Raw genomic sequence first — 9656 nt, 5'->3', positions numbered from 1 at the left:
GGGGGGGGGAGGGGGAAGGTGTGGGACGCGCGCGTACAAACGAGATTCATGATTTTTAATTGTTTTCACGTCCGCCGAGAGTTAATGGGCATTTCTTCTTGGATAAAAAAAGAGAGGGAGGGAGGGAGGGAGAAACCAAATTAAAAATTTCAACGCCGTAAAATTTGCAACGCGGCGAGTTTCGGCGAAAAACTCGCGGGACAAAGCGGAGTTGTAGCCGGCGAATAACTACTCGGCGGAATTTTTCATGTTGCTTGTTTTCCCACCCTTTCGAAAGAGCGATAAAAGCGAATGATTACTCGAAATTCCCACGGCTCTCCGGTTTGAGGAATTCCAATCGAACCGCGCCGGAAATACGCTGAGAGAAAAAAAATAGATTAACTTTGACATAATTTGTCTCATAAATATTACATTGCTTCTATTTATTCAACAGCCACCTAAAAGGCAACCGTCTTCAAAACATGTGCGTGTCTAGTTGGCAGCGGTTGCTATCATTCGAATCCAATCGTGTTTGATCACATTCGGAATCCCTCTTGTGCTATACTTATTATGTTAACTAATAAAATTGATTCACTTCTATTACCATTTCATTTTTGCAACTTCCCTATAATTACAATTAAAATAACCATATTTCACGGTAAAAAATTCATAGGTTGGTCACACTATGTCCATATCGTTGTAATTCATATTCTAGCAACATTTATTGTACATATAGTTTTCCTGATTATAATTTTTGAACCATGCCATTATAACTTCAATGCACCTTTTTCTCTCTCAGTGTATGCGAGGATTTCCAGCGGGAGAATTTTTTCGCATCGCGGCGCGCGAACGAACCTTCGTAAGGATTTCACAAACTTTTGTTAACGTCCCGAAAGGAATGTCAGAGGACGCGTGCGCGCACGCAGTGAACGACGGTTCAACGTTAAGATGGATTTACACACGACGTCGGAATGTCGCACTTGTAACGCGACGTTTGAAACATCTAAATGCCACGCGTGTATCTGCACGGAATAATTTACACCCGCTGGTAAAATGTCACAGCGTGTAATGCCGGTGCAACACGATGTTTCGTACGGGGCGTTTTGAATGCCAGCGTAAATCCTGCAGTGTCTGAGAACCGCTATCGCTGCGTCACGTAATTATTTCAAAGTGCGTCCCTCCTCCCACCCTCTCCGACACTGCGTGAGTGTAGCGAGGCTTCTTAATCTTTGAGCGGCCTCCCGTTGCCGCACGTCAGATTTCAACATCGAACTTCGCGTCGTATCGACCGCCGAATATCAGTCGTGCATTATTATAGTTCGACGCCGATACTTCTTTTCCGAGGCATTCTTCCGTGGTTACACGCTGACTTTAAACGGACGTTAGTCCCCTCGATTACCCTCTGCGTCACTTCAAACGAGGCGCGATGCGATTGCCTGCGAAATCTTCCGAAGGATGTCGCGGGGAAAGATATTAAAATCATCCCCCCGAATGATCAATTCACGAAGGTCACTAAGCCGCTTACCTTGAAACCCTCGTCAACGGGGATGAAGAAGGTATAACGTCCCTCGGTCTTGAAAATCGCCTCCTTCTTCTCGAAGATGATCCGCTGTCGGAAGGTACTGTAAGAAGTGGCAAAAAGAAAGGGAGAAATGAAAAAAAAATGAAAGAGGTTAATTATATCGGTGCAACGACGCGGCGCCGAAGCGCCTGACGTTAATAAGACAAACGAGAAAAGTTCGTGCATCTATTTGCGTTATTTAAATTATCCCACCCTCTCTCGCTTTCTCTCTGTGTTCGCAAGTTTTTGTATTTATATTTAAATCAGAAACTGTGCGCGCGTTAATTGATGGACCGACCGTGAATTATACTTTGGAACGGCCGGTGGTAATAATTCGACACAAGATATTCCAGTCGGACGTGTTGGAATTTTTTCACATCAATCGAAAACAAGAGAAGGGCAAATTCAAAATCGAATATTTATGACGTTTAAAGATCGAGAGAGGAGAGTTTTCTCGGGGTAAAAATCGCTAGATTGAGAATTTAACGATCAAGATCGGGAAGTCTAATAATAACGATGATCCATGGAGACGCTCCACGCAGCTCCCTCCGAGGACATCTCCGCGAAATGGCGTTATCAGAACGCGATATACGAGTCAGGGATGGATCACTCCTCTGAGATTCAAGGGCGCGAAAAACTCTCCTCCGATAGATGTTCTCGTTGCTCCTTCAGATTCGCCCGTTCTCGAAAACCGTCGTTGACTCACATCGTGCAAATGCGCCGAGGCACTCTCAAACCCTCGGCGGCATTTTGATTTACCGTCGTCGCCAACTATCGGCCAAACACACTCTCAACACTCACCGTATGCGGTGGTCGCCCAAATTGAGATTCTCGCTCTGGTTCAGGAACTGAAAAGCGTTCGGATTGTAAATCTGCGACTCAGCCGAGTTGGATCGCACCGGCTCCAGTACTTCGTTTATGATGTGCAGAACCTGAAACGTAGAACGAGACACGGCAGGTTAGTCGGGCAACGATGTGACATTTGGAGGTCTCGATGCGGTTTTCTTGGAAATCAATTCTATAATAATAGTAATAATCTTTATTCACGGGGAATACCTTTTAATATAAAAAAAATAAGGCAAAAATATCACACGCGAAAGAAAAGAAAATCATAAATATACCCTAATAATAAATACAAAAAAGTGAAATTTATGAGATCGTACGCACAGTATAAGATTTAAACGCAGTTAAATTTCCATGAAAAAATCAACGGACGCGAAGGATAAATTAGCAGTTGAACATGTTCTAATCGCATGAGAATTCATACCGTATAAATACGCAGTCGTGTTAATTCTAAAATATGTAGGCAATTTTAACACAGATTTGCGCGGATACATCGCGAGAAGTTTCCTGTTGGCAGTGCTAAAGCTTGAGAGACGGATCGCGAGATTTTTTGCGCTTTCGTAAAAAGTGAACAACAAAACGGCTGGCCATGTATTAATATGCTACTAAATGGACATCACGATAATTCATGATCGATCCGTTTGTATTTTCTCCTTTATTTACATTCGGCAGAAATGAATATTTTCGGCGATATAGGGAAAAATAAAACGTTTATTGCAATAAAATGTGTGTATGATATAGGAGAGAAAAAGTACGTTCGCAGTCGCAGCGGATAGGATTGATGAAATAACAACAATGCGAATAAAAATTGATACGAAAAATCTAAATACGATATCGGAAGATTGCATTTAACGAGGATTTTCTCTGGAAGCTGCAATCATAAATATAATATCATTGGCGAGTATAAGAAACGAGAAACCTCAGAAATTTATTAACGAATCCGACGGGGCTCTTTTTTATTTTATCGGCGAATCTATTTCATTTGTCGACCGCATTCACGTTTTAATATATTTATTCATTTGTGCCGTTAAAATTTACTCATATCTCATTCGCGACGAGGAGGCTCCGAATTTCAGATTGAGTCGTCTGATTCTTCCACAAGAGGCGCACGAACGATAAATCAGCAACTTCACCGTGATAAGCTTCCTCGACAATTCAAGCTCTTATTGGCCGTGTACTTTCGCGATTTTCAGTCTCTTAAAATTCCGTTTTAAAGTTATGCGGAATTTTGAGAACCCCTGATCTAACTTACGCGCTCGAGGACGAAGTTAATCTTGCCAAGTCGAACGATCCATGAATCCGGTGGGTTAAAACGAAGTGAGACAAACCGATGTCAAGCTCGGCACGGAAGAACGCTCGTGAGGACGAGAATACGGGGGAGAGAGAGAGAGAGAGAGAGAAAGAGAGACACCAGGAATGAAGCCCGAAGTGGAGGAAGCGTTAGCGGATAAGCGGTCCAGAAAGAGAGCTCGGGAGGTGCACGTCGCGAGTATTTATCCTGTGGCGACGAGCGCGGGTTATATCGGGTCTGTCAGAAACAACTGACGCGCTTTAATGGTGAACTCATGAAGGAGGACAAAACATATTTGTTTATGTGTCTGCGCGTCTACGTGGAGCGCTATAAAATCTTCTCCGGCGTGCGCGAGAGCTTGCGAAGCAATCACAAGAGAAAGAGAACGGAGAGAAACCTCCCGTCGAGCCGACGCTTTTTCTCACTTTTATTTGCGCGCGACGATTTATTTGTTTAGTTGGACATTTCTACGAAGCTTCTCTGTCGTTCTCGCCTCTCTCGTTCCGATCGCCGCCATTCCACCAGCCGCGAATACAGCCGAAAAATAAGTTTATGAAACCCCCGCGATCGTTACGGGGATGCGACGGGGAGAGAGATAGCGGATTATCGTTTTTCTTTCTTTTTTGGGTTTCTTCCTCTACGCACTCGGTACAAGCTATTTCACGGGTGTCGAGTCGCTGGAAAGTGAGAAGACGTAGGAAACCGTCACCCCCATTGCGCATCCCCGTCGGGAACAGTGCGGCGCGCCATCATTTACCATTCCGAATAGGAAAAAGTTCGCGACTAAAACGCTACCGCCGCTATTTATTCGTTTTCCCCCGCGATCGTCCTGACTCCCTTATCTCGCGAGGGATATCCCGACCCTGTAGCTGTTTGCCTTCCTCTGTCAGGAGTGGAGAGGAAAGGAGGACGGGGGTAGAGCAAGGATTCCGGCGGCATAAGCGTCGAAGCTTGCAACCCCCCAAGAGATTCCGTCGTCCGTGGAATACAGTTTCGGGCGTGCTTTTGTTTCCAACTTCTTATTAACGAGAACATACATTTGTAATGGATTATTGAACGCTCGCGAGTCCACGATACTTTGTTCTGACATATTTCTATTGTATCTTTTACCCTTCGCGTTTCGAGAAATCGAGGTAGAATCACGTAACATTTTATTCCAGCAGTTCGAATATTGAAATACATTCCGCGTGAATATTTTTAATGTTATATCTGTAGGTACATTATGATAAAATCCAACGTGTTTTTTACGTTTCAGAATTGGAAATTAATATTATTATTGAGTTATTGGAAACGAAATGTTGAATTTATCACAGGCTCCGGAAGGTTGATATGTGTAAGCATGAACTGCGGAAGAGCGAACAAAGTAAAACAATAAAACGTAGAGCTAACGTATCGATAAGCGACACTGATAATATCATAGCTCGATATACGCCATCGTAACGAACGAATTGTTGTTTATTTTCGATTCATAAAATATTTACGAAGAGAATAAATGTATTTGTATAAATATGGCGTTACAGGACGAGAGAGAGAGAGAGAGAGAAAGCCAACGAATACAAATAAATTTAATAAAATTTCGAGAGCCTCGCGCGCAGATTTAATGGGCGTTTGCAAAGCAGATATAATTAAATATCCTTGCGATCCATCGTGACCGCGCCGACAGTTTTAATACGAGACATCCATCACGATGTCTGTAAAGATGAGGGGCGGCAAAAAAAGCTGGTTGCTCGGTCGTACGGGAAGTTGGCGCCTATGAGCTCCGAGTGAAACGGAGACGAAAGAGAGAAAGACAGAGGGAAGAGAGAAAGGCAGGGCAACGTGGAAGATCGTATGATAAGAGAAGAAAAAGGAAGAAGGAGCGTGTCCCATTTATCCAGCGTAGTCGTAGAAAAAAGACAGCGACAACGGGACGGCGGAGTGTGGTGGTTGGCTAGAAATGAATCGTTTTACTTACCGAGAATGAGAGAGGAGAGCGAAGTTTGTGTGTTCCTTACGGGATAAGACGGGACGAGGCAGGACGGCCATTTATCTTGCTCGCGGTCGCGACTCGTCGGGAAGAGGAGATCGAACGTTCGCCAGGACGAATCCTTAATTTCCCGCGCGTCTAACCTACCTACCCTACCTACCTACGTAAACGTCCGTTTCTTCGCTTCTTCGCGTGAGACGTTCGACTTAACGTTAGTGAAAGAAAAAAAAAAAAATACGAACAAAAGCTTATCATGATGATAAGGCGGATTCACGAAAGTCGGTTCGTTGCGGAACGCTCGCGAGTCTTGAGGAAAAAAATATTATTTGTGCTGCGAAGGAAGGCAATTACTCAGTTTATTTTTCTTCTTTTAAGTTTCATGATTATCTCGAACGAAAAATATTTTAAAAATAAGTAACGCGGAGCGGTCAATAAGAATCGACGTACAGTTGTAATAGTGCGATTATGCGGACAAAAGGGCCCTTAAAATTAAAGGAACGAATAAACATTCTATTAAACCATAAAAAATATATTCTCTTGACATAATATTAAAATATCACTCATCACAAATACTAGAAAAGTTCATTATCATTTACTCAGGAGAAGAATTTGTTCTCTATTCAGGAATATTATTACAAACTTCATCGAAGGCAAGTTAAACTCAGTTAATTGGAATATATAAGTGCATCAAAGTTTTAGTTTCAGTGTTTTAATTTAATATTCTCGATTGGAGTACTAAACTTACCAGAATTGAGAATATATTTTGATTAAATTTTATATGCTTATGATGAACTTATACTCGCGGGTATATACCCGTTTCATTTGATAAATTGATATGTTTACGGCGATGTAGCCGAAATCGAGGCTCGCGACAGGACAATCGCGTTAAACAGCCCGGGAGCACGATCGTATTAGCAAAAGCTCAGGCTTCTTGGTTATCTTCTAATTTTGCGTGCGGCCACGCGAAGCAAGTTGGGCAGCGTCGAGAGCTCGGCCTACCGCACAGTATCGTAAAGTTAACGCTAATTAAACTTTACCGATAGTTGCGTCGGGCCATTCGCGAACTCTCCGAGCGGACTCCTTCTTAATCAGCCTGGCCACCTATATTCGCGGTCAGAGATGGTACACGGGGGTACGAGTTATCATCTCGATACACAGTAGCCCACGCTCGCTCGCTTATTTCTCTCGGGCGCGCGCCTCGCCGCGAGATAATTACGATTCGCGCGCTTAACGATGAATTACCGTGCTCGTCTACCTGCGATAAATTCACGAAGCGGAGGTTAAAATCGTCCCGATTTCGTCGATTTTCAGCGTCGGGTGTGGGGAAACTTGAAAAAAACGTCGCGATGCAAATAGAAACCGTTCACGGATGAAACCGTCGCGTTCTTGTTTACGATCAAGCGATAAATCACGATGACACGTAAATGACGTCGCGCACGTCGAATTATACATTATGAGAAGCGACGAAAGTGTCCCGCCGTGATTCAAAAATATCGTCGAGCGTATCGGGGCAATATTTAAATAAATTAACTGAGCCGCGCTGATTTTCATTGGTCGCTCCAAAGCTTAACTAAATAACCGCAAATTTGCGGTGAACAAATGCAATTTATGACGCGTGTGCCCGTTGGCTCGTTTCATTGCCCCGTTTCATTGTCCCGTTGACGATATATTTAATTTGTTGAATGCGATTGATTACGTCTTGTGCGCAAATTAACGCGACGCGGCGGTATTAAAGCGCGGTTCACCGGCCCGCGTGGCAGTCAGCGTGTTAATTATTTTGCTCCCTTATCGTGTGTATTTTCTTGCTATGCGCGACTATCCACGCGACGGCAGCGCTACTCCGAGTTATCGCATTTAACATTCTGCCGCTCGTCATGTCTTTCGGTGCAAGTCTTCCAATTTAAGCACTTTCCATTTTATACAAATTTAGAAAATAACAGACCCCCGTTTCTCTTCCTCTCTCCAGTTAAAACGTTCTTGCTCTTCAATTAGCGTCGGAAATGTGTAAAAGGAGAGGAAGAGTGAGAGAGAGAGAGAGGGAGGGAGAAAGCGAGGAAAGGCAAGAACGGTGGAGCGTTTAAGTTTGCAGTTGACGTACGTTAATAATTTTATACGTTCCGCGAGTCGTGGCTATTAAGTAATCAAATGCATTCTTTCTGCATGAATATTCAAACCAAGAAAAGAGAGAGAGAGAGAGAGAGAGAGAGAGAAGAAGAAGGAGAGTGAGCGAAAGAGAGGGCGCGCGAGCGCGAAGGTAATTCCATGCAAAGTGGAGAATTTCAAATCCGAATTAGCTGGCGCGCGATGCGAGTCATCGCCGGTATAGAAATCGTGCTAATTTTCATCGCCGTTCCTGCTTCTCCTCCGCCTCGCACTTCCGTCGTTCAATTATCATCGAGATTTATGACAAAGAAATGCAAAAGGAAACGACCGGACGACGAGTCTGGTGGGCGACGGAGTCGCGAGCGTTTTCTCCCGACTTGCGAAGCGTTATTCTCGATGGAAATTAGCAGCCGGCTGATGCATGCACTTACATACACATGGAACGAGCAAGCGAGTCTATGGATCGTAACTGAAATACTGTTGATCTTTGAAACATGAAATTCCAACAGCTGAATATCTTCATCCGTGTGCATCGATCCAGACGTGTCGGCCGATGATCGTCATGCGAAAGGTTCGCGAGCGAAAATTGGATTATCTCCTTTAAGGTCACTCCGAGATTCACTGAATTCAAGCAGAGGGGAGAGAGAGGAGAGGCACGAGAGGGATAGTCGAAGGCGCGGTTTGGCTCTCGTACGGATAGTGGCTCGATTTTTGTTGTATATCCTTTCTCCGGCGGACTTTTATTTCCTCTTCTATTCCCGTTGTCCTTTTCGCCTTTCACTTTCCGCGCTGAATGTCCTACTCTTTCTCTCTCTCTCTCTCTCTGCCTCTCTTTTCCTTGTTTTCCCCCGCATTTTTGTCCAATCTCGTTTTCTATTTTCGACGGAGCCCCGTCAACGACATGCAATGCGAATATATTTTTAACGACAGTTTTGTCGGCTCTATTTTGATTTTTCACATCGCTGCAGTAGCGGCGCACAGGTGGTCGACTTTCACGTCGACATTTCGGTTTTACTTCATCCTTTAATATAACACGAACGTGAATGATTAAGAGCCCGATTAAAGCGATCCTTATAAATTTCCTGGCTGGAGCGCGCGATAATTATTGCCGCGCGGATCGCCGCGTGAATCGACAGCAGCATCGATTATTCCGAAGGAGACCTGTATATATCCCCGGTAGCCGCATAAATTAATCAAATTATCGTACACCGGCGCGTATATGCGCGATTTACTTGTGAAACATAAGCCTTCGATACCGCGAATGCCGTATCATAATAAATTACTCGGACGCTTAATTAATCCCGCCGCAGCGAGGATACGCTTAAACCGCACCTAATACACTTACGCCCGCACACGCTCGCTAAACGCATCTTTATTCGCGCTTTATCGCGCGCTCAATGTTAGCCCCGCCGATTTAATACACAGTTTTACGTCTTCTCTATCGGTTTACGAGCATTCCTGCTCTCGACGGCAACATGAACTTCCCGAGTCAGCCGGCCCGACCGACCGACGGCATTCTTTATTTCCCCGCAAGCTGCGATACGAAAAACCGGCCTCCATATTCTCTCCTCTCCTCCTCCCGGTCTGCGAAAAACTTCATCCCCTTCTCGCAACTATTCAATTCTCTTCTCCGCGGACAAACCGCTCGCACCAACCTTCCCGCGCTGGGGGCTTCCCGGTGCACTCGAGAGCACCTCTGGCGCTCCCTCCCACCGTCCCGTCCCGTCCCCTAGTTCTCGCTCTCTTCCCCCCTTTCTCGGCAACAACCCTTCCCATCGTTCCGCCACCCCCGGCATTTTTCCCTTCCATTAACCGTAACTTTTTAGGCGATCCTACCGGCGTCAGTGTAGTTATTCGGACTGGAATTTCTTTAGATTGTTAGAAAACAGGGGCGCGTGAGGGGCACCGGGGGG

General features: G+C 44.8%; 1 protein-coding gene across 2 annotated transcripts in view; it reads right to left on the bottom strand.

Moving 5' to 3' along the window:
* The window catches only part of LOC106750657 (fasciclin-1), a 116199-nt gene that overhangs the window by 63781 nt on the left and 42762 nt on the right, over nucleotides 1–9656 (bottom strand). For both annotated transcript variants that reach the window (XM_014631153.1, XM_014631152.1), the window contains exons 3-4: nucleotides 2342–2472; nucleotides 1505–1601 (exon numbers count right to left, since the gene is read on the bottom strand). In XM_014631153.1, the coding sequence (XP_014486639.1) occupies nucleotides 1505–1601; nucleotides 2342–2472 (228 nt within the window). The remainder of the gene's footprint in view (nucleotides 1–1504; nucleotides 1602–2341; nucleotides 2473–9656) is intronic.

This window comes from Dinoponera quadriceps, unplaced genomic scaffold (genome assembly GCF_001313825.1).
Source record: "Dinoponera quadriceps isolate SergipeBrazil2010 unplaced genomic scaffold, ASM131382v1 scaffold5593, whole genome shotgun sequence".
Taxonomy (NCBI): Eukaryota; Metazoa; Arthropoda; class Insecta; order Hymenoptera; family Formicidae; genus Dinoponera; species Dinoponera quadriceps.
This window is presented reverse-complemented; position numbering and strand designations above follow the sequence as displayed.